The sequence below is a fragment of the Eschrichtius robustus genome, chromosome 9 (assembly GCF_028021215.1).
Source record: "Eschrichtius robustus isolate mEscRob2 chromosome 9, mEscRob2.pri, whole genome shotgun sequence".
Taxonomy (NCBI): domain Eukaryota; kingdom Metazoa; phylum Chordata; class Mammalia; order Artiodactyla; family Eschrichtiidae; genus Eschrichtius; species Eschrichtius robustus.
The window spans coordinates 2,348,662-2,375,705 of record NC_090832.1 but is presented as its reverse complement, the minus strand read 5'-3'; the positions used below and the strand labels follow the sequence as shown (position 1 = coordinate 2,375,705).

At 42.7% G+C, this 27,044-nt stretch overlaps 1 protein-coding gene across 3 annotated transcripts; it reads left to right on the top strand.

Annotated features, from left to right (window-relative positions):
* Positions 1 to 819: 819 nt before the first annotated feature.
* CEP43 (centrosomal protein 43) lies at positions 820 to 26,776 on the top strand. Of its 3 annotated transcripts, XR_011074948.1 has the most exons (14): positions 820 to 1,010; positions 1,739 to 1,792; positions 3,536 to 3,590; positions 4,071 to 4,159; positions 4,613 to 4,750; positions 7,141 to 7,221; positions 9,653 to 9,712; positions 17,427 to 17,653; positions 19,698 to 19,810; positions 21,221 to 21,289; positions 22,466 to 22,505; positions 23,409 to 23,505; positions 25,086 to 25,650; positions 26,160 to 26,776. XR_011074948.1 is itself a non-coding variant. In XM_068551157.1 (13 exons), exons 1-13 carry the CDS (start codon positions 909 to 911, stop codon positions 25,158 to 25,160), a joined length of 1,200 nt encoding a protein of 399 aa, XP_068407258.1. In that variant the 5' UTR covers positions 820 to 908; the 3' UTR covers positions 25,161 to 26,776. The 3 variants fall into 3 exon arrangements, 2 of the variants coding, with proteins under 2 accessions (XP_068407258.1, XP_068407260.1); XM_068551157.1 differs by having other exon boundaries at positions 25,086 to 26,776; XM_068551159.1 differs by lacking the exon at positions 9,653 to 9,712 and having other exon boundaries at positions 25,086 to 26,776.
* The last annotated feature ends 268 nt before the right edge of the window (positions 26,777 to 27,044 follow it).

Below are 27,044 nucleotides of genomic sequence, written 5' to 3'. Positions count from 1 at the left end.
CAGTCCATTTGCATTTGTTTTGTTGCTGTGGAAGTTACTCATCCCAGTGGTTAAAAAGCCAAACAAAAGGGGAAACTACTGAAAGGTCTCGAGTCCTCCCTGTTCCCCTCCGCACCACCTGGTACCATACCCTAGACTCAGCTACAATTAAGTTTGTTTTTAATTCTTCTGGTTCTTTTCATTATATCTCTAAATAATATACATCCTGACCCATCAACCATAAATAGCATATTTTCAAAGGATAAAATTTTATCTTCTCTTTCAGCTCCTAATTTTAAAACTTACATTACTTTTAGTTCTAATGGTGGAAGATTTTGTGACTTTACCTAAGTCATTATTTATAAACTTACATATTCCCTATTGGCTCCCTGCAAAGGGAGATGAGGAAATTAGTATATTTATACTCTCTCTCACCCCCCCACCAACGTTATAAGTCTGAGTTTTACTTCTATACTGTCAAGAATTTGCATTCGCCTCTGCAATTATGATTACATCTTTCAAACTTTGCCCATAATTGATTGAAAACACTCAGCAGCATTCACGATATTAGGGGTACAGCAGGTCTGTAGGCAGCTCGCATATGCCTTTCAGCTGAACCTTTTCTGCACCCGGGTCAGCCTCCAGCTGTCAGCGCTGAGATGACTTGGTGCCAGCTTTGGCTTTTACCGGCCACCACAACGTCCTCCGCTTCGGCCACCGCCCCCAAAGCCGCCCGAGGCCCCGCCCCGCGCCCGAGGCCCCGCCCCGCGCCCGAGGCCCCGCCCCGCGCCCGAGGCCCCGCCCCGCCGTGACGGCGGGCTGCGCGCCGGCGCCGGGAGCGTGGGCTGAGCCGCGTTGCCGGGCGCCGTGCGGGCTGCGGCAACCGTCGGCCGTCGGCGCGGCTTGGGCGGTTGTCTTGGAGAAGCAAGATGGCGGCGACGGCGGCCGCGGTGGTGGCGGAGGAGGACACGGAGCTGCGGGACCTGCTGGTGCAGACGCTGGAGAACAGCGGGGTCCTGAACCGCATCAAGGTTGGGCGGGAGGCCGGGAGGCCGGGGGGCCGGCGGAGGGGAGGCCGGCCGCGGGCGACACAAAGGGGCGCGGGGCGCGTCCGGCGGGCCGCCCCGGCTGGGGTCCGAGCTCGCGGGCCACCTTGGGGGCGGTCCGCCCTCGGGTCGAGGGTCTCTCCCGGGGAGCCTCCGGGCCGCGCGGCGGCGAGCGGGTGGGGGGGGGCCCGGCCAGCCTTCGTCGGAGGAGGCCGACCGCGGCGTCCGGTGGTCGAGTCTCCCGCTACCCGCCCTGGTCCCGTTCCAGGCCCGGTGGTCGCGTTGCTCCCCGCCCCTGGGTCTCCCGCGCCCCTGGGTCTCCCCCGCCCCTGGCCTCAGCTGCTGGGCAGCGAGCCCCCCCCCCCCCCCCGGCGGTGACGAGCGGGTGGCGGGCTACTTCTCGGAGTGTACTTTGCAACCTCGACGCGACCGATGGGCGTCATGAAGGCCCGGAAATCAGGACCGCAGCCAGAGTGATGGGTGCTGACCGTGCCAGGGGGACAGACGGTGGGCACGGGGCACAGAGAGCTTGCGCCCCTCCGTCAGGACGTCTCGGGACGCCTTTTGGCCTCTCTTCGCACCTGCCTGTTGAGCGTTATCATCTTGCTAGTTTTCCTGTTGCCTTTTGAAATTTCAGCTGGTGAGCTGCTTGTCCTGAAAATGTCCTGAGATCATTTTTGTTCCTTTACCCCCGCCCCCCGCTTTTTTTCAAGGCTGAACTCCGAGCAGCTGTGTTTTTAGCGCTAGAGGAGCAAGAAAAAGTAGAGGTACGAAATCTACAAAGTTTAATGACTGTATTCGTTTATGTTTAATTTCTAATTACTTAAAAGCCACTCGGAAACACTGTTTCGAGGAGTGTGTAGCCAGGGACAATTTTGAACTAAGGATTAAACTTCTTTACTGTTGGGAGAGGGTCACGATTATTCTCTTTTCATGTATATTTTAGAGTTTTGGAGTAATCTAAAGAAAGTTAAGGCACCACAACTCTGAGGCCAGTAGTAAATCTCATAGATCTCTTTCCTTAGGGGAAATCCAGAACACTTGAAGAAGTGGTTTCACAGTCAGTGGGTTTACTGCGGGACCCCTTAGAACCTTTAATATGCTGATATGCACTGTGAATCCCCACCGGGTGGGAGGACTATCGTATGCAGCTTTTCTCCAAGTTATCCAGTCACCCAGTTATTTTAAAACCATGTAGTCCTTCTTATGTCAAAGGTCCTGTCACTTCTGTCTGTATAAGTGTATTTAGTTTTTTCTCTCTACGGCAAGTCCTGCCACCATCTTGAGTAAATATCGTGGCCAGCAAGCGTTACTCCATAATCAAGGCCTTCAACTTCCTCTGTGACCAATCAGCCTCTTCTCCTCCTCACTTTAGACCTAGATGCCTTGCTCCTCTTTAACTTCAGGAAGGTCTTCAGTTCTTGGCTCTTCTGTGTTTTTCCAGACATCAGTCTTCTCTTAGCTGCCTCTTGTTCTTAGCTGGTCTGGACCCCATGGTCCGTATCTCAGAAATCCTCCCTACCTTGCCTTCCAGCCATACTTGATTTGGGGAAAAATCTTAAGGGTCATTTAGTTGAGCAGATTAACTCCCCTCCCCGTTTGTGTCCGTCTGCGCTAGAGCGGTCAGCCCGCACTGGACTGCTGACGTTCCTGGTTGGTGGTTCCAGCCTCCGTGAGGTCCTGAGCTGGCTGACCCTGAGTCTCGCCTCTGCTCAGCAGCTCCCACTTCACCTTCACGTTAGCCTCTGACATCACGTTACAGGTAGGCTAGGAGGCTACATCACGTTAGCCTCCTAGCCTACCTGTTTCCTTCACTGTTGACAGACGGTCTTGTCTCTCCCTTCACTAGATAATAGAAGCATCAGATCCTAACTTCTTGTGTCCTCCTCCACAATCTGTCACTCATCTCAGAAAAAGCTCCCCTGCATCTGTGTTCATCTGTTTCTCGTTCCTTCCTGCTTTAGTAGAGGCGACTCTATCTTGTCCAAGAATAATCACTTTCTCTGGGTTTTACCTTCTAGGTGTTACTGTCAGTGTCTCTTCTATACGCTGTTATCTTTGGCCTCTCCCTTTCTCCTGGCTCTTCTGTTGAGCACGGAAACATGTTTACATCTCTCTCAAGGAGAGAGCTGTTTCCCTTGACTCATGTTTTGCTTTTTAATACCTCTGCAACTTTTTTCCTCAGTTTTGAAAGACTGTGTCTCTCTTATACCTTTCCTTATGCTCCAGGCACCCTCTAATTCATTAACATCTTAAATCCATCACTACTACACCTAAGTAGTTTCTTTTGCTGCTGTCAAGAAGAATCTCCTAATTGAGTATATCTCAGTCCTTACCTTAGCAAAAAGTAGTTCCTGTAGTAATCAGTAGTTATAGAATGGGTTTAGCCATCATTTTGTGAGTGACAGTATTTAACTTAATATCTTTGCCAAAAAATTGAACTTTAGTCTACATTTTGTAGTGGTTTAGGGATAAATGTATAACACTTAAAATATTTCATTTTTTAACAGAACAAAACTCCTTTAGTCAATGAGAGCCTGAAAAAGTTTTTAAATACGAAAGATGGTAAGATGTTTTTTGTTGTTTATTTTGTCTGTCTCTGAATTTTCAAATCTTGACTCCATTTGGGAGAAATGAGGAATTTCAGATTATTTTTTTGAAGTATCCGATTCTTATAGGTTCTCATTTTAAATTGTATATTATTGTACAACTGAGTTGCCATTAAATATCAGTGGTCATGGGAAATTGTTGGTTAAAGCCAATTTTATTGTAAAAAGCTGATTTTACTGTGAAAAGCAAAACACTCACCCATTTATGAAATGTCACATTGTGTTACTGATAGTTCCAGACCAATGATCCTAATGAGGAAATGGCGGAACTGAGATGTTCATCACTTAATTGTATTATTCAAGAGAAGAAATTTGCAATTTGAAACATTGAGAAACTTCTTTTCTCCCTTTACTGAAGTTATCTTACTTCCAGTGTCAGTGAGGAGGCCTCAGGTTCCTAAAGACCCTCTCCCACCTTCTCTTTTGCTCTTTGCAGGCCGGCTGGTGGCTAGTCTCGTTGCCGAATTTCTTCAGTTTTTCAATCTTGACTTTACCTTGGCTGTTTTTCAACCTGAAACTAGCACAGTAAGAATGATGCTTTTTATGTCTGTCTCTGAAACTGCCTTTGATACAGATGGGTTCATTACAAGCTGAAAGTTAACAAAATTTGACAACTTACTTAGAGTGTCTTGTATAAAGGTTATATTTTATAGTTGATTATCTGTTTTTCTCAAAAGCCATCTGAGCTATCAGATAGCTGCCACCAGTGTCCCTGCTTCACATAACTTGACAGAAGTGTTGTTATAGAGTTAACTTGTTCTGCTCTAAGCCTGTACCTGGTAACGGAGACTTTGAATGCAGAGACTTGGTAAAAGAAATATATAATTCTTAAAAACGGACGTTTCATTCCTTAGAAAAATGGCCTCTTTGAGTTTAGAGATGTCTTTAAGTTCTGAAAATATTTTTCTTTAATCTCTGAAAATAACTTTTCTATATTTTGGTGCATTTATACTTCTTTATATCTTATTTCTTTCCCAGTTTCAAGGTCTCGAAGGTCGAGAGAATTTAGCCCGAGATTTAGGAATTATTGAAGCAGAAGGTACGGTGGGTGGACCCTTATTATTAGAAGTGATCAGACGCTGTCAACAGAAAGAAAAAGGGCCAACCAGTGGGGAAGTAAGTACAGTCCTATCCTTTGTTACCTGTTTCTGTTTTCCAGTCATTGCCTGTCTAGTGCGGCCACGCAGATTAGTGCATACATAATGAGTCGGGTTTAAATAAAAAGAGGTTATTCCTTCAAAATAAAACAAGACATACTCAGAGATTGTATAAATGCACATTTTGATGAAAATTGGAGATGTGGTAGCTCTGAGGCTGCTGCTGCACCTGTTCTGGGGAGTGACATCAGACCAGGGAGTTCAGGGGCTGGGCTGTGTGGAGCCAATCCCAGCTCCTCCACTAACTACCCTCCGGCCTTGGCCATGCGACTCCTCTCCCCGGTCCTCCTTTGTAGATGGGGATGGTAGTCTTCCTCGCAGGCGTTGTGGGGCTTACACGCGTGACTTAGTACACGCGTGAGTTAGTGCATGTGAAATGCTGAGAACACTCAATTGTTGGTTGTTACTTTTACTACTATTTTTAAACATAGAAGGGCTGAATTATAGGCTAGTTAACAATTTTTTGAACTTAAAGGCTTTTTTAAACTAGGCTTAAAACTTTAAGCTGTTGATTTTTACAGTTTCTAAACATTTTCACACTTTGTTTTTTTGATTAGCCATTGTCTTTCTTATCCTTTCTTTTTAGAAATGATGCTAATGAGATTAATGGTCTGATTTCCTTTACAAACATTAGTTTTACCTAAAGATACTGTTTCATGGATGTAGACAACATCATAACTGTTCCAGATACCTGGTTAAATGTGTGCTTTTAGTCAGGTTGGTCTGTAGGAATGTGGAAGGTAATGGACTTTGGACTTTTGATGCTGGAGAAGAAAACTAGCTGTGGATTAGCCCACCGAACTCAGTGAAGCTTTCACCAAAAGTGCATTTTAACCCCCCCTTAAAAACCAGGTTGCTGTGCCCACATCTTTTCAGTCTTTTCTATTCATGATTGCTGAATTAATTCAGCCCTTTGCCTATTTCTTCCCTCTTTAAACATTGCAGTGACTATGTAATGGCAACTAAATAATCTCCAGGTTCCTCAACTTTAAGATCCTGCATGATGTGGCACCAACCTGGCTTTCGAGCCTTATGCCTTTTTTTGAAATGTGCAACCTTGTGCTTAGGCCAGGTGGAGCTTACCCTTGAAAGTGGCTTTTGCTGTCTTGCTGTCCCCTTTTTCTCATCTATTCTCCACCTGAAACGGCGCGTCCTCTCCCACACGCAGCTGTGCAATGTTACCATCCATGTTCTCTCTCTTTTTTTTTTAAGAAATTTATTTATTTTTATTTATTTTATTTTATTTTTTGGCTGCGTTGGATCTTTGTTGCTGCGTGCAGGCTTTCTCTAGTTGCAGCGAGCGGGGGATATTGTTCGTTGCGGTTGGCGGGCTTCTCATTGTGGAGGCTTCTTTTGTTGCGGAGCACAGGCTCTAGGCACACAGGCTTCAGTAGTTGTGGCATCAGGCTCAGTAGTTGTGGCTCATGGGCTCTAGAGTGCAGGCTCAGTAGTTGTGGCGCACGGGCTTAGTTGCTCCGCGGCATGTGGGATCTTCCTGGACCCGGGCTCGAACCCATGTCCCCTGCATTGGCAGGTGGATTCTTAACCACTGTGCCACCAGGGAAGCCCCACCATCCATGTTCTCTTGACTCTGACTTCGGGGATGTTTTCTTTTGTTTTTACTCACTCCCTCCTGGCAGCCCCTGTAATTTAGTGCCTTATCCCGCATAGTTGTAACAGTTACCTGTGTTTTTTTTTTTAATTTAATTTTATTATTATTTTTTTATACAGCAGGTTCTTATTAGTCATCTAGTTTATACATATTAGTGTGTACATGTCAATCCTAATCTCCCAGTTCATCCCACCCCACCCGCCCTCAGTTACCTGTTTTTATGAGAGTCGCTTATATCTACGAATAACGCAACACCAGGAGCCACTTTTGGAATGTACTCCTGTTTTTATGAGAGTTGCTAGTTGAGTTTTTTTTTTTTTTTTTTTTGAGACAGTGAAGTAAGGAAGCTAGTCAAGGGAAGGTAGAAAGAGTAGATCTTTGAGAATCACAGGACAGTGTTAGTGTGGCGAGTCGGGAAAGCAAAGTGAGAAGGTTAAATAACTTCAGAAAGGAAGCTTGGGGGCATGTTTAAATGCGGCCTGAGTATGGCCTGAGTATAGCCTGCTCAAGGTGTTTGGGTAAAATACTGAGCAGGTAATTAGAATCACAAGTCTGTTTGCTTTGTGTTTTGGTAAAATTTGAAGAAAATCTAATGAGGATATTTATATTAATAGGAAGAGATAAAAGTGCCAATATTGTATAGTGGTTTTAAATGCTGATATTCTGTTGAGGTATAATTGGTATGTTCATGCTTTATTTTTAAATGTGTTTTAATTGTAAACTGTGAAATATTTCAGGGTGCGCTAGATCTGTCTGATGTACGTCCTCCACTGAAGTCCCCAGAAGGAAAAACAAGTGCACACAGTGCCCCCAGTAAGGTGAGTGGGCTGAGGCTCCGCGGGGCTCTGCTTTCTGTCGCTACTCTTGTTACAAGTTTTGTTGTTGTCAAGGTGCTTTTTTGTCTTTGATGAAGTATATATTTTAATGTTTATTTATTTATTTATTTAGAGAGTCTCCTAAAACTTTAATAAGCTCCTTTGGGACCATTATGCAAGACAATAGGTTTTTTAAAATGCCATGTAAATATGCTCTTAAATTTTTTTATCAACAATTTATATGTTGAGCCACATGAGATTTGGATCTCAGTACTATACTTCCCATTTTTAAAATACTGAAGTTATTTAAAAAAATTTTTTTTTAATTTTTGAAAATTCTCTTGCTTTGATATTGTTTTGAATATTGTATCGTAGAAAGAAATATGCTGTTAAATAACAAAATTGTAGGATATTTGGATTCATTTGGTACTTTGAACGTATTGTCCTTCAATTAACAAGGAAATTTACTTTTCACTTATAAGTTCCTGTAATTTGAGAATATCAGGCTCCAGAATATAGAATTGTTGTGTTGAATACTGTAGACAGGTGCCCAGATATGGAATTGTAAATCACGATGATTTTTTTATACTGATGAGCTATTTTAAGGATTTATAAAAAGTCTGTGCACTCTGGTTGTATTTGTATGAGCTGTTAAAGTTAAGGCCTTCTGATCTCAGGGATTTGGATTAACGGAGAAGAAACTGTGTGGAACACTTGAATGTAAAATCCAGGCTCTCTGTACTAGTAGGAATGGATAGAAAGGTGGTGGTCTGGAAGGGCATCTTCCTGTGCCTGGCTGAGCACAGCACGGTGGCTGGACCAGCCCGTGTCACCCAAGGGCGGGCTGGGGTCTGATCGTGCTGTGGGACTTCCTCTGACTTCTGTTTGGAGAGGTGCCGTGGAGTACATCCCCAGAGTGGCTCCTGGGGCTGTGTTATTCGTAGACACAAGTTGTGTCTTTTTAAATTAGGTGAACGTCTGGAGGGCAGCAATTGTACTGCTAGGTTCCTTGCTTTTCCAAATGCCTGGGCGTAGACACCAGTGAATGGTTCCTGTTGCTGTTTATTGCTGGTTCTTTGATTTTGTTGCTCCTTTTTATTTTTTAGATTTAGAAATCAGAGGAATGCTGTGCCTTGGGAATGAGGCTCTCACGCTGCTGGTAGCTGTTCTTTTTCCCGAGGCCTAGTTAGCCTTTCCTAATAGGGTCGCTTGGTCTTGGAAGCATTTTTCCGTGATGCTCATTGGAGGCTGGAACCTGCTGTACAGGGAGAACGAGGTCATGAGTGAATCTAAAATTCACTTCAAATTAAGTGCCAGATATAAGAGCCTTAGTAAAAAGAAAGGTTTGCTTTCTGTGAAAATATCTGGCTTTAGAGGGATTAAAATTAACCATATTCCAAAATCCTTATTAATACCTATAGTATTGAGTTATTTGGAAGTTCTCTTTTTAGCATATTATTTTCTAAAGCATATTGGCAATACTGATTTTCCACATATCGTGTGTCTTCAAGATAAAATGTTAATGTCTGTTTTACATATCTGTATGCTCTCTACATAAAAAGGGTTTTAAGCTCTGTCATGAGAATTATCAAGAGAATCTTAAGTTTTAAGTCAGGAAATGTTGCTCTAAATACAGAGAAGTGATGGTAATTTTTAAGGTGTCTCCAGGTGGTCCCTGCTTCTACCACCTTCTGATGGTTTTCAGCTTCACCTGGGCCCTCGGTCAGCATCACAGGCCTGCGGGCGCAGTGAGCACTTGCGGACACCGCAGCCCGTCTCTAGCGGGGCTGGATGGGGTCTGTTTTAAGGCACAGCATTCTTTTGGCAGTTAAACTGCAGTTCCCCTGTAGTCCTACCGGATCTGGATTTGGGATTCCAGCCCTTGCCCCACCCTTTTCTCGCCCGCTTTCTTCTCTCTCTGAGGTCTTTGAGTGGCTCGCGGGCTCTAAGAAGGGCCTACACATCAGGGCGCCTCATCGGTCTGGAGGGCACTAGGAGTTCCGGGAAGGTGGGGTCAAGCGCAGGGTCCAGCCCGGCCCTTAGAAGCTGGCTTTGTGTCCTTCCGGGGAAGGAGTGGTAAGGCCAGGGCAGGTCGCAGCGGAAGCTGCCGAGGCGTTCAGGCTGGCTTTCGTAGCGTGCTGCTGGACGGAGCGGGAAAGGAGTGGGTCTCCGCACACGGGAGCTGAGCGGGGGGGCTCCGGTCCCTACGTGTAACCCCGTGACTGGCGGACAGAGGAGTTAAACATGAGCTGAACCACTTTAGGAAGAGTGTTAAGAAAAGACTAAAACACTGGATTTCAAAGTGAAGCACATTAGTTAGATTTTCCATTTTTAAGAAATTTTCTAATAGGAATCTTTATTGGTTTGGTATGAATTAGTTTATTTTTAAAGATTTATACTTTGTGGTAAAATGTCATTTTATTCTCATGCTCAGATACCAAGGTATAAAGGACAAGGTAAGAAGAAGCCAAGCAGGCGGAAGTCTGGTGCCAAGGTAACGCGGGAGGGCCGAGGAGGAGAGCGGCCTGGGCCGGGCCGACCGCCGGCCTCACGCGGGCCTCCTCGGGCGCTGAGTTCACACTGGCCTAGGGTTACGTTTCCTTTTGAAATGTCACTTTCTTTTATCTGTGATCAGAACGTGCCAAAGTCATGGTGACGTAAAAGAAAAAGTAGTTTGACTTTCAGTTTTTATCCAGGTGAAAATCATAGTGTTGTATTTTAAAACTCTGCTCTCGGTTTTGCTTTGAGAATTCCTTGTTTTTTTGGCAACAAAAACAAGTAGAAGACACTTACTTTCCTCTTGAATGGATGGTCACCTATGTATCCTTAACATTATGATTTTTATCTGAGGTAACTAGAACATCAGACTACTTTTTGGATAAGTTCCAGTCGATGAGTAAAGGCCACCCCTAGTTTCCTTCAAGACACTTGTGTTTGTGTTGAGCAGCTTGTCAGCCCCTGCACGTCTGTTAGCCTTTCTGAGCGCTGCCTCACAGCAGACTCACGGGGGCGCGCTGTGTCACTGCCTTGGCTGCTTTTTTTCCTTCCCAAAAGATCTCAAAATTCGACTAAGCTAGTAGATGAACTGCTTATAAAATTTAAGTATTGGAGTTCTCAGAAGCATTAATTATCTGTATAGTTCTTACACTTATTTAGAATAAGATCAAGTTATTTAACGTTCAATTCTGTGAGAATCACTAGTCCTTGTTGAGCCTAAGTTTATGTATAGATTTTTTCGCTAAGTTGAGGACTTCCAAAATTAAAGGGTTTTGAAAAATTGTATTTGCTGTGTTAGCTGGCTTTAGTTCTAGTGGTTTCAATGGTAAGTTCCTGGTACTATATTTGTTCACACTATTCTTTATGCACTACTACATGAGAAGATGTTTTAAAATGTATTCGAGTATGTTTGAACATTTACATAGTGAAAGTCTTTGTGTGTTAAGTGCTGGGGGCAAGACAGATTTAACATGGGGCCTCACTTAAGCAGTTTATGGTCAAATTGGAGACGTGAGACAGACCTTAAGAAAAATAATTAAGCAGATAAACTAGCATGTTTTTTACAGATGTTTTAAGTCAGTTACTTGTACTTTTTTAAAGTATATTTCGTAATATTAAATTAAAAAAATCTTGTTGGTGTCATGAGTTTTAAAGAAGTTAAAAATTTGAAAGAAGTTGATACGTAGAACCAAAGCCACTAGGAGACACATTTCACTTTGTGTGCTGGACGCAGCGGCGGGGGCCCAGACACGCCCTCCCTCCCTCGCCCTCCCTCTGCGGGTGACTGAAGAGTCTGCACAGGCCTTATTCTGGAACTGCAGGCTGCAAGTCGGGCCCCTTTTATTTCACGCTTCCTCAACAACTTGGAAACCTCTTCCCTTCTACTTCCCTGCTCTTGTTTCCAAACTGCGTCTATAAGAAGTCTGTGTGGTACCCAGCCCAGTAGAGGAGCCCTTAGCCCTCCCTCCCTCTGCCTTCCTCTTTGGCCCTGTGCATGCAGCAGGGTCCCAGTACCCTTAATAGCCTAACTTTCTTAACATCTTAATAATCCAAATCCTGAGCTGCATCTGGTCATGGCGGTTGTCCACAGCCAGGTCCAGGGGGAGCCGTTCACAGGGTAGGTAGTGGCACCATCGGGTGGGCAGAGCTGGGAGTGGTAGCCCAGGGCGCCCAGCTGGAAGTGTCTGTGTCTTACTGTTTCTTTTGCCTGCGGGAAGGCACAAGTATTAACTGCTCGTTCAGAGACTTCTGGCTGTTTTCAGAGAAGCTATATTCATATCAGAAATAAACTTTAAAAAATAAGTTACATGTATAACTGATTTGTACTTAGTATTGTAAGCCCGTTAATATGCAAAGCAAAATCTAAGGGTTTTGAACTAATTTAATTTGAGTAAAATAAAAGTTACGTTTCTTTTTGTTATTGTTGTAGGACAATAAAGGATGCTAGAAGAGTTAGAATACAAGGTGCATAAATATTAGACGGGAGGGCATTTCTTTAACGAGTTAAACATTTTAAATGTGCATTAACACTTCCAAAGTATCATCTGTAATAATCTGTTTTGGTGTGAACCATTTTATTGTACCAAGCATGGTGCTAGTTGTCTGAAAAAAATAAATGCATTTTATTTATTACAACAGACTTCTGGTAGGCTCCACTAAGGTTTTTACCATTCAGTTGAAAAAACTAAATAAGGTATTAGATGGTTTTTGTTTGTTTTTAACACGAAGCTGTTTTAATCATCACATTAAATGTAGCATGGAAGGTTATCATTTCTTTTCATAATCGATTTTTAGGTGTTTTAAAACATTTGTGTTGAGGTATTTTTTTGCTTCAAGTGCTTAATAAATAACATTTCTTAATTTGTTCCTTGTTTTCAAAATTCTGGGATAAGCCCAGCTTTATGTTGATTTAGGGCGGTGATGGGGATCACGTGCTGTGTATGTTTGGGAGCGTGTGTTTCCGCATCTTTTGCGGTTGCCTTCGGGTTTTTGAGCTGTAGAAATGATCCCCGAAAGTATAGTCTCACCTTAGGGTTTTCTAGATGAACAAAACAGTGTTATTCTGTACACACACACACACACACACACACACACACACACGCATACACACACCCCCCACCCCCTAAATGAAGGAATGCATGTGGGTGAACAAGATGCCAGCACTTGGCCCATACCTGTAATGGTGCCTGGCCTTCTGCTTCAGGTCCCAGACCTCTTGTCCGCTGAACCTGTGAGCCGGCGGCACAGGCTAAGAGAGCAGAGCGGCTGGACAGAGGGTGATCTTCAGGCCGATTTCACAGCCAGACATTGGTTCTCATGTGCATCTGTAGGAATTACAGATTGTTTATATACAGCATAGGGATAGTGTTTCTTTAGAAAAACTGAGTTTTTAGAAAGGGGCTTGTATGTTTGCTTTGTGGTTTTCAAATTCCACAGTGTTTACTTTCTAGATAAGTAAATTAAACCTTTAAATATATGTGTGTGTTACAATGGTAGTAAAACTACTTTTCTAAATAATTCATTAGTAAGTCATGGGTCACAAACTGCCTTTGGCGGAGTCGGGGAGGGGAGCTGCAGGCTGAAGTATGGGCGGGGAAGAGAATTAGAATTGCACAAATATTTTTGAATACTTTTGCAAAACTGGGATGTTTCTTTGGCTTTGCTGTTCCTCTGTTATGAACAGTGCAGATTAAGCCTTTAGTTTAGAAAAACAAAATTATTTTTTCCAGGTTTTTAAGACATTCTACTGATAATTCAGTTTTTGGCTACTGGAAAATTGGTAGTTATTTCTCTGTGAAACTTCTTTATGATGCTGATTTGCTGTTAATCTAGAAATGATTGAAATCTTGACTGTGTAAGTGTACTAGCAGAAAATTAAACATACTCTAGAACTTCCTTACAGTTTGGCTGTAGTTTACCGTAAAGCTTATTAGCCCTGGGGTCCATCCAAGGGGTTACGCGACTGCTGTAGTGCTGTGGAGCAGGCCTCCTGCTGACCTGGAAAGACCAGGCTTTGTTATGTTTTATTAGAGTTACCTCTTAGTTCCTAGGGCTGCTGTAACAACGTGCCACAAAGTTGGTAGCTCAAAACAGCGGAAGTTTACTGTCTCACGGTTCTGGAGGCTGGAAGTCTGAGATCAAGGTGTCTGCAGGAGTGGCTCCTCCTCAGGCTGGGACTCTGTTCCCGGCCTCTCTCCCAGCTTCTCGCGGCTAGTCCTCGGCGCGCCTTGGCTTGTGGACACATCACTCCAGTCTCTGCCGTCACGTTGACGGGGCTTTCTCCCTGTGTGTGCCTGTCCTCTCTTGTTGGGACACCAGGCATATTGAGTTAGGGGCCTGCCTGCCTCCACTGTGCCCTCCCCTTAACTGGTTACATCTGTAGTGACCCTACTTGTAAATGACGGCACATTCTGAAGTACTACTGGGTGTTAGGGCTTCAATTTACCTTTTGGGGGGATGCAATTTAACCCATAATAACCTCCAAGGCCTCTGAGGTTGTCCAGGGAATGAATTCTAAGGCATTGTCATAGGAATTTTTTTTTTTTGCATTTGCATTTCTTTATTTTAAACAATTCGTAATCTTAGCTGTTTAGATTTATCCTGAGTCTTAATTTGTCCACATCTAGGTGATAGAGACTCAAGTAACTGAAGTTTATGTGTATGAGACTTGTCTTAAGCCATGATAAAAGTTTTTTAAGCAGATCCCAGTCTATTTCAGTTTCAATTATAAGAAATAGACCTTATCATTTTCACCAGACCAATTACTCTTCCTGTGTTCTCAATATCAGTTGATAGTCTCCAAATTGAAACAGGGAGCCATTCTTAAATCTCACTTCTCTGGCAGTTCCCATATTAAAACCATTACCAAGTCCTGCTAACTTGTATATACTTGTCTGAACTGTCCCGTCTAATTAATCCTTATTCCAGCTATCAGTTTCCTCATTTGCAAAATGGGATGATATTGTGTAATTCTTGTAAGCATTATTATGCCAGCTTTACAGATAAAGAAATTGAAGCATAGGGAGATCAGGGCCTTGTGTAAAGTTACGTAGAAGAGTTGGGATTTACACACAGCATCAGCTGCTTCTACAGCTCTAGTTAAATCCCTTGTACCTTTTTTTGGGTTACTCATACAGCCTCCTAACTGTTTTCCTCTTTTAAGAGTTTTGGCTCTTCTAGTTTGTTCTTTACATAGTCACGTGATCTTTCTAATATGCAAACATGACTCTGTGAAATATCTCCGTGATCTAGGACCTGTCTTGCTTTATTCTGCTGAGCCTTGCTTTAACTTCACACTTTAGCAGTTCTGAACTCTTCGTGTTTCTTGGTGCATATCTGTTGTTTCTCAATTTTGTGCCTTTACTCTAGCTAATCCACTGCCTAGAATACCCTGTCCTTAACTCCTGTCTTCAAAGTTCTATTTATTTTTAAAACTCAGCTTAGACATCTTTAGCTCCAAGAAGACATTTTAAAGCTTCCTTTTTTCTAAGTTTGTATTTGGTGTCTCTCTGTACCCCGTGTATATCTCCATTATTAAACTTACCATTTAAAAATCTAAAAAATAAGAAAATAAATAGATCCCAGGGTATATGCGTCATGAGTTGATCTGTTGATGCTCAAAAAATTTGGACTTTCTCCATGAAAATTGCTCTTAAAGTTTTGCAGTACTTTTGCTTCAATCTACAGAATGTTTTGATAAATGCTTCTCCTCTTAGTGTGGATTTTTTTTTAATAGTAAAAAATATTTGGAATTAAGTTTAGTGAATTCATTAGTAACCCGGTTAGGTAATGGTCTTTTTGATAAAAAATGAGCCATAGTTATAAAGTAATGACACGTTCCTATGTGATTTAGAAATTGATTTTGACAACGCTTCCAAAGCAGATGGAGTGTTTTTAAAGTTTAATTTTACTCCATAGATAAATAGAACTATAATTTTAAAACAAATTATTATTTTAAAAAATATGTATTGTGTTGAACATCATAATGTGCTACTCCATGAAACTTGTCTTCCTAAAACTAGCCTTTTGTTTCATAGCAAGACTAAAACCTGTCAAAAATAATCATGGATATATATTAGTTATTAAGTTCAGATAGTTCATTACATGGACTTAAATTATGTTGCTGTGAATTCATGGGGAAGAAAGACTTTGTTGGAATAATTATTGTTTCCTGTAATGTGCTTTACATTTGTATTTGTCCGTTTCATGTCAGGTATCCTTTTGAATTTTCTCAGGGATGTTTTGAAGGAGACAGTCTTTCACTGTCTCAGTATCTGTAATCATAAATGTGTTTAAATAGCACAAGAATGCAGGGTATTTATTTCCGAATGCATATTCCTTTGAAAAGGTATAAATCAGTTTTTAAAACGTTTATAAATCAGAAGTTATAATGGGCATGAATATACTTAAGAAATACATAGGTGGATGGTGCTTCTCTATAATTGATAATAATAGGAAAACTTCAAGAAAGTTATTGGGAAATTTGAAAAAGTGTCTGCTTCTTTGAAAATATCCTATGTTGTCTAAAAGGGTGATAACTTGGTATTTATTTCTCCAGACATCTCTTTTTACAACCATTGATGTATCTATATTAATATCATATGGAATGTATAGCTCTATACAAGGCCCTAAAAATTGTATAGCATATATCTTACCTGCTGTCAACTAATCATGGCCTCTAATTAGTGTAAAACTATAAATGTATATCTTACTGCATAGTACCTTCTGTCTATACACAGATTGAAAGTGCAGTCATCCTTAGTGTCTCCTTGAGTAATTTCTAACCTGCATTATTACCACTTTTCCCCAGCTGCCCATCCCTTTTTTCTTACCTCCTAGTAATAATTTGACTTGGAAAAGACTACTACGGTTCAGTTCTTGAGGAAATTCATGCCTGGGAACATTAAATTCCTTAAAATTATATAGTTAGTAGTGGAGTATGGACTACGTTACACGTTCCGTGTTTCAGGAGAGTGCTTGCCTCACGCACTGTGGCGTCTTACTCAGCCCTGCTCTCTGTAGCGTGAAGGCTGAATCTTGGGAAACTGTCGTCTTTAACCCATAAAAACTACAGTTTCATGTGGCTCAGCCTAATAGCAGAGCATAAGCCTTTAGAGCTAACCTCTGGAATCAGACTTCGATATCAGACGCCTTTACTCCCCGGCTTGGCAAATGACTGCAGTGTCTCTACATCTCCTTTTTCATTTCTGCAGAGAAAACAGAACCTGCCCCACACACCATAAGGTTATTTTGAGGATTAAAATGAGGTAACACATGGGAAGCATTTGAAGACTTTCCATAAATGTTAGCTACTTTTATTACTACTATCATGATATTTTGGTTTTCTTGTTATTATTTTTATAGTTGTTGACATAGAAGTGTCTAAAGACAAAAAGAAATCTGACCAAGGATAGAATAAAATTAGCTTGTGAGGGATAGGGCTACCTGAAAACAAGAAAATACAGTGTGCAGTATATTTTCTGCTAACATCACCAGATCAGTAGGACGGGAGTAAAAATGCTTGAGAATTTTGTGCATTGGTTTCAGATACATGGAAACATATACGTCAATACATGCATCCATGGACGTTTAAGGGAGGTGTGGAATAGGGAGTTACTCTGAAAGTCTGAATTAAGACCAGTGATATAACTAGCAAAACTTTACTTTAGAAATGTGAACGGTAAAGGCGGCATCTTTCACCTTGATGTCCATTGTATTTGGCACCGGATGGAAAACTGCTAGTTTTATTGATGACCACTTTGTTGTAATGCTTGGTTCATTTTTGTGATGAACTAATGATGATGAACTAATCTTCCTTATCTCCTTTGTTAGTAATGCTTTTTATTTGCGAGTTGAAAACATATTAAGGTAATTTATGAAGCAGTGATATATATGTAAGAGGAAATGGGAAAGTTTGTTTATAAATGGGCTAGGTGAAGGTATTTCCATTTAGGGAGGGAGGAAAGGAATGGTACAAACATGTTTGACGTTTTTCCCCTTCAAAAGTTAGTTATGCCCTGAAGCCTGGGGATGAGCTGGTAGGTCCGGGGGGTCCCACTGCACCTCACGCAGTTGCAAGACCCCACGTGTGTATGCGCGTGCATACACAGAATTGCGTGTGTTCACGTGACTTTTTTATTATTTAAGAGGTCTTATTAAAGTTTTATTTCGCCAAGGAGACCTTTTCTCTTTCCCTCTCTCTCTTTTTCTAGAAGGCCAGCAATGATGCTAGTCAGAGTGATGCCAGTATCTCATCATCAGAACCAAAGAGCAAAAGTAGTCTTCACTTATTGGCCCATGAAACGAAAATTGGATCCTTGTTAAGCAACAAAAGTCTAGATGTCAAAGACGAAGCTGGTCCTTGTCCAGATGAAGATGATATGGAAGGAGATTCTTTCTTTGATGATCCCATTCCTAAACCAGAAAAAACCTATGGTTGGTGAGTAACCTGTGCTTCTATATTATCAGACTAGCGGCTTAAAAATAGAGTTTCTAAATGTTTTATGTTTAAGAAATAGTGAGCTACCAATAGTTCTGTAATTATTGAATTCGTAAGTCTGATTTTGTGTCATTAAAGCCTTTTGTGTTGTAAAACAATTCCAAGTTTTGAAGGACCTAGATGTTAATGATTTCAGCAGGTAGGTTTGTACTGAATGCCTGCCGTATGCCAGGTACCGTTTCAGTGTTGAAACAGGCAAGATCTCTGCTTCCGAGAGCTCGTACTCTGGACGGCAGCAGCAATAATTTAAGAGTCACCAGGTGCCGGGTCGTGTAGATGCAGCCCGTGTTGCAGGAACTGAGAGAACTGGACGGCGGAGGGCGGGAGTGCGGGTGTGGAGGGCAGCCGGCTCTCAGTAGCTGGCGGAGAAGGCCTCACCTCAGGGGCAAGCTTACGGAGGTGAGAGTAGGCCAGGCGTTTAGCTGGGCCTCTGGAGCCCTGCACAGGCCGAGGTGTGTGGTGTGGCAGGTCCGAGGACCTGTGGCGAAGGAGCTTGCAGGAGGTGGAGTCGGGCCGGGGCCGGGAGCGACCGTGGCAGGGCTTGGCTTCGCTCTGAGGGGCCCGGAAGCCCCGGGGCTGTGAGCAGCAGAGTGGCCGATCCGACCTGCGCTGTGACAGGGTCGCCTGGCTGTTGGGTCTCCAGGAGGGGAGCTGTTAGGGTTATCCAGGTGAGAGATGATGGTGGAAGTGGTGAGAAATAGGCGGTTTGGGATGTGTTTTGAGTTTGGATCCAGAAGTATTTGCTGATAAGTGTGAGAGAGGAAAAGCAGTATCAAGGGCAGCTCCGGGGTTTCCGGGCTGAACAACTAGGAGGTTGGAAAGGCCGTTTACCGAGATGAAGGGCAGGGGGAGCGAGGCTGGGTTGCACAGGTGGGCCGCGTGACGGCCCAGAGCTCACTCTCGACCAGTGAGTTCCAGAAGGTTGTCAGTGCAAAGGCGAAGTCTGTTTTCAGGTGTGGTTGCGGGCGTTCAGGGAGAGGTCTGGGCTAGAGGTGACAATTAGGGAGTCATCAGTCTTAGCTGAGGTCGCAGCCGGGAGACTGGAAGAGGTCACCAAGGAAGGGGCACTGCAGCGGGACCCAGAGAACCGGAGAGAGAGGCGCCCTTGGCGGAGGAGGCCCGAGTGAGCAGCTGAGTTAAGTTCTGCTGAAAGTCCCCCTTTGCGCTTAGCCACACGGAACCCCGATGCCCCTCGCGGGCGGTGCCGTCGGGTGGGACTGGGGCGGTGTTAAAGGGTGAGCGTGGCCTCGAGGAAGCCTGAGATGAGAGGACCGTACGTGGCAGAGTGCTCTCCTGATGAGTGTTCCGTGCAGGGCGCGGAGGGACGCGCGGTGGCTGGAGGGCGGGCGTGGGGCTGAGAAACGTTAAACTGCGAAGAACAGTAGCACGGGCGTGTGTTGATGAGAATAATCCGCTTGTAAAGAGGAAAAATGAACGAAGTAAGAGCGGGAGAGTGCTGCACCTCCGTGCCGGCGCCGGAGGAGGTGAGAGCGCGCCGGGCCGGAGGAGGTGAGAGTGCACCGGGCCGGAGGGCGAGCCTGCGGGCCGCCGGGCGCTGCGCCGCGTCCGCTGCAGGCTGGCGGTCAGGACCGTGTGCCGAGGTCAGCTGCTGGCGTCACTTGCGGCCCGCTCTGCAGGGCCACGTCTGGGCTCTCGTGCTGGGCTCGCCAGCGCCTGCGCTGTCCCTTGCCTGCATCTCGGGGCCACGGAAGGGGCTTCTGATAAAATCCCAGACAGTGACGCTGATGAAGAGGAGCAGTTTAATTTGTGAGATATCACATACAGTTCTAGAGAGAGGGGATGACTTCCTGCATGAATTTGCAGTGATTCTTAGTCTGCTTTGCCTTGCCAGGTATACTTCATGATTTTGAATCTGTGAAATGTGTCCCAGCTCCTGTGTTGCCTATAAGATATATTCAAGCTGCTTATGTTTTAATGGCAGAATGTAAGAACCCCATTTAACTGTACGCTTGTTTCTTGCTAGGAGAAGTGAACCTAGTAAGCAAGTAGGAAGCCTTGCATCGCTCTCGGACGCCCCCCCCTTAAAAAGTGGACTCAGCTCCCTTACTGGAGCTCCCTCATTGAAAGACTCTGAAAGTGAGTATCTGGAAGTCCCTAGGTTTGCTAACTGAAGACGTGGACTTTGAATGCTGATGATATTTTTTTCTCTAATTAATTAAGTAGTGTATGATCATTGTTTATTTTTTCAGAAAAATATATGTAAAATCATAAAAATAGCCCATAATTTTACTACTCAGTGATATTTTCTGTTAATATTTTATTTTTACAATTTCTTTTGAGCGTGGTCATATTCTCTATATTGTTTTGTATTCTGCTTTTCCTATGCCATGGGAATATTTTTAGGAAATTGACTTTTTAACTGTCTTCTATAATAAATAGACATTATAATTTTTAAGCCATCTCTCTTTTTTGGACATTTAAATTGACTTAACGTAGGATTTACTTACAATTAATTTTTAAAACTTTGTTTCATAGATTCTGTAGATAGCACAGTAATCATCATAAGAATGTTAAAATACTATTGTCCCTTTAGGGATTTGGATCAGATGTATCTTTTTATATGCAGCAGAGGTAGGGATTGTTAGCTAGACATGGAATGGCCCTGCTACTGCACACAGATGGTGACAAGACCAAGGATGTAAAAAGCAAAGCCTTAAACATGTAATCATGCAGATGAGCTTTGTATACTATATCATAGTAAATATAGGATTTAATTGGCAGAGTGTTTAGAGTATAAATGTGCCTCCTTGAGTAGATCTTTATTAGGAAATTGCTGTGGGGTTTTGCATAATCTTGTAGTACTTACTAACCATTTTGTGTTATGTGATACCACTGTAGTAGGATTTCCCAGGGCACATAAAGTAAACTAGCCGTGCGTCTATTAATTCGGCCCAGTTTCCCTCTTTTTCTCCTTTCCCGTGGTATTGTCACCTTCAGTGAAGGAATCCAGAATGTCATGATCATGTCACACTTAACACTGACTAGGAAATAATGATTTAGAGAGGGCATTGAGAACTGGGGACTGAAGAAATAAAAACCAATGAGGAGATCAGTTTGGTAAATGAAATAGCGATTAAATTGAAGCAAAATTTAAAAGTTCAAAGGAAAAATAAAACTGATGAGAATAATTAACTGTAGTCCGTGAATTCATACCCAGTAGGGCTTCTTATAGAAGGCTGATATCTGATAGTTGGGTAGAAAATGATTTTGATGGTCAGGTTCCAATAAAGAGTAGTATGGCTACGAAAAGGATATGTAATAGTGTGGTTAAAAAAGGGATGTGTGATACATAGTGTAAGCATATTATATTGTGTAATGCATAATAATGCATAATGCAGTGTAATTAATCACAGTTTGTAATTTTCTTCTTAGTTTTCGGTTATGATGTATCAACAAACCCTGTACTGCAAAAAAAAAGTTGACATGGTTTAGAGACCATTATATTCTAAAAGTCAATTTAATGTGAATATTTTTTCCTGTTCACAGGTAAAAGGGGAAACACAATTTTGAAAGATCTTAAATTGGTCAATGATAAAATTGGATCACTTGGTTTGGGTAAGTAGATTTCCAATTTCAGTATTGACTGCTTTAAGGCGATTATTTTTTAGGATAAAATCTTAAATGAAGTGTCAGTCAGCCTACCGTGAGCACCTCATGCACAGATGGTTGGACGGTTTTTATGTGTCCAGGATTACTCTGTCGGCCAGGGGTGGAGGGAGCAGTAACCACAGCGGATTCTGTCCTCGTGGGGTTTAAACTTAGCAGGAAGATGGGTGTTAAACAGGTGCCTTACGGGTACTTTGAGCGTTAGAAGAGTCAGGCCGCGGCGTTGCGGAAGCGGGTAGTAGTTTGACTTAGCCTAGCCTTGGCGATGGGGGAGCCTCTCCCAGGAAGTGACTGCTCTGCGAGACCTGCTGGGGCAGACAGAGGGGAGAGCCTGCCATTCGGACCGAGAGCACAGTGCGTGCCGAGGCAGAGGCGCTTCCCTGGGGCTGGCGGAACGTGGTCCGGGCCCCAGGGAGTCAGTCTGACGGGGGTGGATGTGTAACAGGAACTCTGGGGTGCTGTGTCCTGTTCTGTGGTCTGGAACAGCAGCGAGAGCGGTACTCCTGCAGCAGCAGGAGAAGCCTCCGAGTGGCCTGGGCCACTTGTGGGCACCGTAGCGCCCTCAGAACCTTGACGTTTCTGGAATAAGGCTTTAGAGCACAGTTTAGTTTGGGAGACAGAAGTATTAGTCAAGGGCACTCGTGTTCACAGACAGGCGCTTCACATGTTTAAAGCACGAGTTGGCAAACTCTTTCTGTAAAGGGACAGAATGGGTATTTTAGACTTTGTGGGCCACACGTCGTCTCTGAGTATTCTTTGTATTTTTACAATCATTGAAAAATGTAAAAGTCATTCCTAACTTGCAGGCTGCACAAAAACAGGTTGTGGGCTGATTTGGCCTGCAGGACAGGCTTGTAAGTGTAACCAGAAAGTCAGAGGCTAATGTTAGGTTCCAGCCCATTACTCAGTGACTATTTTGTCCTTGAATTGGCTACAGAAGCTGGAGGAAGGTGGGGGAGTGGTTAGTTTCCCCCAAATCCAAACTGCAGCCCAGCTGTTCTTTTTAATGATGCCATATAGCTCAGTAGTGTAGTTTTTGAAGGAATTGTATGTGTCTAATTGTAGATAAATTGTGAGGCGTGTTTATATAAATATAACATATATATCTTTTCTTAAACTTATCAGGGACTGGAGAAGAAGATGACTATGTTGATGATTTTAATAGGTAAGAAAAATGGTTGGACAAGAAATACATAAATTGTAAACAATTTCTGAACAGGAAAGTATGACAAAATTACATTGGTGCTTATTTTAGTCTGTGATTCTCTCGTTCATATTGATTGAAGGTGAATGGAAGATAGTTAATCCAGAATTATACATTGGACTTTGAAGCATGTTTTTGATTTTACATTAGAAGAAGAACATCTGTATTATGTGCAGGGAACTTGATAAGAATAAGAAAAGGAAATAACATTGAAGGGTTGACTCAGACGCCGGTAGAAGCAGTCAGGCCACCGGATTGCCAGTGCTTTCGCTCTCCCCTTTCTGACCTCAGTGGTGGGAATTGTCTACATTCGGCTTAAACAAATTGCCCTCTCAAATTGTTTTTCTGATTCACATGACATTTCTTAATATTTTGTTTCAGGTAATTTTTTTATATATGTAAAGAAAATATAACCTATGACTTGGCTAATAATTAATTTGGAAGTAATATTTGTTGTAGATATGATTAGAAATTTTAAATCAGAGCCTGAGAATTTAATGTAACTGATAGTTTTTTTCCCCCAATTTAGAATTTGTGTTTACTTTCTAACATATTATACAGTTTTTTGAGAGATGAAGTTTAAAAAATCTGGGTTTGCTTCTTTCATGCCATTGTGACCATAGTCACTATTATGAAGCTTAGTGTTCTCATCTGGTAAATGGACTGGACTATTCCTGCTGCCCTTGCTAAGTTATTTTAAGGCTCAAGTGAGATGAGATGTCTGGAATTAATGACGTGTAATAGTTTATTCTATTTTATTTGAAGAATTAAAATAATTACGTGAAAGACTGAAGAATGCTAGTTACTCTCTCTGAATGTTTATATTCAAAGTTCTTATTTTTCTTTTTTTTCCCCTGAAATTAGTACCAGCCATCGCTCAGAGAAAAGTGAGCTAAGTATTGGTGAAGAGATCGAGGAAGACCTCTCTGTGGAAATAGATGACGTCAATACCAGTGATAAAGTATGCTGTTGTGCTTCTCCCAGGGAGTGCTTATCTGTGCTTGTTGCCTTGAGTTACTGTGAAGCTTCAAAACTTTATGCTTTTTGCAGGGCAGGAATAGAAAGGCAGACTTAGAGAACGGATGTGTGGACACAGGAGGGGAAGCGGGGAGGGTGGGATGAATTGGGAGATTAGGTTTGACATAAATACACTACCATGTGTAAAATAGATAGCTAGTGGGAACCTGCTGTATAGCACAGGGAGCTCAGCTCGGTGCTCTGTGATGGCCTAGATGGGTGGGATGGGGGGAGGGGAGGGAGGTCTAAGGGGGAGGGGATGTGTGCATGTGTAGGGCTGATCCACTTTGCTGTGCGGCAGAAACTAACACAACATTGTGAAGCAATTATACGCCAATAAAAAAAATTATACTAACTAGGAGAAAAGCAGTTGAAAATTCCATAAACTTTATGACGGAGTTTCCTGGTCCAAATCTAAAAAGAATGTCTGTAATGAACGTGTAAAATTGTTTTCAGTTGTCGCCTGCTTTGTTAAGTGAGTGCTTGTGAAATGCTGGCGTGTTATTACTGGGGCTTCAATTGCTGTGGGTGTTAACTGGGCCATGGTGGGTCAGGATGAGAGTCAGAATCGACCACCTCAGGGCGTAGACACTGTAGGCAGGAGGTCCTTTTCAGAGACGTCAGTATCGAAGGTTGATGTGTATATAAGAGCCCTGTGAATGCGGGAGCTGAAGCAGAGACTGGTGTGTGGAGTGTTTGTGAGGTGTGAGCGGGCAGGGGGACAAGACAGCAGAAACGGGGAGTCGGTGTAAAATTAGGAGTGCATTTTGGAGATCACATTTGACCTTTTATTGGGCAGAGAGCAGATACTTAGGTGTATGTTAGATGTGAGATGTAAGGTAGCATCTCAGGGTCAGATATCAGTGCCCACGGTACACTGTGGGTGAGTCTGCCTTTGAGGTTGTGGGTCGCTACAGCCTGGAGGTGAGCCTTGCTTTCCAGAATAAGGAAGGACTCTCCAAGTGTTTGTGACTGTCAAGGACTATCATGTAGGGAGAAGGCCTTTGAGAGAAGCAGCGTTTTGTAATGAATCTGGGCCCGCGTTCCTATTCTTTTATGTATGTGTTTTCTCAGGCGAGCTGCAACCTTTGATCCTCAGTTTCTTTATTCGTGAGATGGAGGCGTCAATGCCTCCCTCATAGGCTTGTTCTGAAGGTTAAGTGATAATATATAACGTGCCTTCTCTAATTCCTGATACTGTATAAGTTTGTAATAATTTGTCTTTCTCTTTGTACCTTATGTTATCGTAAAGAGGCCTGAAAATGTTGCTTTAAAGTTACCAAAAGAACTACAGACGGATTATTTTAACACCCAGTCTTCTTGTTAATGTAGAGTTCAACTGTTAGCCCAGCTTTTGTTACCACCAATTTCAAAAAAGGAAGAAGAAAGGACAAGGACTTCTAACTATGCAGCAGTTTGTAGAGTATAAGATAGTATTTAAGTTATAGCAGTAGATGTTAAACGTTATTTAAGACTCTGCTTGCATCCTGACACTAATTCTTTTCTTTCTTTTGAACGACAAAGCTTGATGACCTGACACAGGACCTCACTGTGTCCCAGCTCAGTGATGTTGCGGATTATCTGGAAGATGTTGCCTAGGCTATGAAAGAAGGAAGTATTCTAATCGGCAAAGGACAAAGGGCTCTGATCAGCTCTTTTTTTTTCCTGGACAATCTCACCCTTTGCTGGAACGTCTGCTCCCTGTTGGTGCCTGTGTTTCAAAAAGATGACAGATATTTTTAAAAATTAACTTTTCATTATACTAAACAAAATGCTCCTATTTGAGACCATGTGTGGAAGATTTAATATTCTTAATTTGGTTTAGCTACATGTTTCTCTATGGAAGTTGATTACGCTCAAATTCACTACAAGGAGCGAGCCTGTGAAATGCCAGTGTTAAGCGCATGACGAAGGCGCCAGTAAAGCCGTAGGTTCCCAAAGCTCCGCGTGCGCGCCTGTGGGGCAGCCTCCTGGGGTCAGGCGCTTCGGCAGCAGGTGGTTCGTCTGCAGTCAGCGCGTTCGGCAGCAGGTGGTTCTGCAGGTAGTTGGCAGGTGGCCTGGAAAATCTGCAGTCCTGAAGCCCATCACTGTAAGTTACATTTGATAGGTTGACTTTATTTCATATTTCCTTCCATTTGGAAGGTTTGTTAGACCATTAAGGTTATATTAAAATACTCATGTGTGTGCTACTTAGTTTTGCTTGTTTTAAAGATTAAAATCCAGATGCGGTCATGACTTTTGATTCATGGAATTGTCTCTGACAGCACTTGCAGTTGCTGTGCTATGTCCATGTACGAAGCTTTATTCACAGGTTCTCCTTGTCATAGTTATAATTTATCATTTGTAAAGATGCCTTGAAACATATTAAATACCAAAATGCATCTGAAACCATTAAGCGGTGCTTTTATTCAGATCTGTAAGTTGGTTATATTAAAATCCAAATTGGACTGTAGCAGTGGTAGTGGCCTAAGACCATATCCAGGTTGACGAGCTTTATACACTGTACATGGTTTCATCGTAACCCTTAGAAGCTGAGCCAGTGATAGAATTCCAGGCAGTCTCGTTTACATTCTATCCATTGTGCTGCTATTTATGTAGGTTGCTGACATCACTGATCCTGAAGTATTAAAAAGAACAATTGGAAGTGGTGCGTGCATGTTCATATTGATGTAAGTAAAGCTGTGATTGTGTTAAATTTTGTACTTTTTAATTTCAGTTAAAGCTTTTTATTAAGTCACCTTTATTACTAAAAGGAGCAAATTAGACCTAATTCATTGATCTCAAGAAGTGACCAGACTTTGTGGTTTGTATAATGTTAGTTTTTCATTTCATACTAGTATAAATATTACAGAAATATTTACTAGGCTCCGAAATGTAAAGGGAAATGATAATGTATGGATCAAGGTTATGTGACATTAGAATCTGATTTTATACAATTTAAGTGAAGCTGAGCCGTAAACACCAAGAGGAAGCAGGACAGAATGTGGGCCAGGGCAGCCTGGGAGCCGCTCTGCCAAGCTGCCCTCAGTTTGTGGGCCGTGATCTCAGTCTCGGTCAGGCTTTTTGTTCCATGTGAGGAAATAGCGCTGCGTCAAGATGTAGTCTGTTGCTAAAAGCCCCCCAGTGTGCTCTCTGTAAAATGTATTTCCTTGGATGTCATCTCTGTGAAAAGTCATTTTCTATAAAGACTGTGGTTCTGTTCTGGCCCTCTGGAATCTGTGTCAAATGTGTGATTTATTTTTTATATTATTTGATAGGAGCTAGATTTCTGTGCAATGATTTGAAATCGTTTCAATGGAATGATCATCGGGGTGTGGTGCTTTAATTTTGCAGAAAACTTTTGAATAGCAACATCTGAAATTTGTCATTTTTCTGTTACCCACAGAATCTGATCTTTTGATAGTATCTGGGAGGATGGGGAGAAAAATGCCAAATATGAGACTCCCTTTGTCATCAGCAATACATACATCTGATCAGATAGTT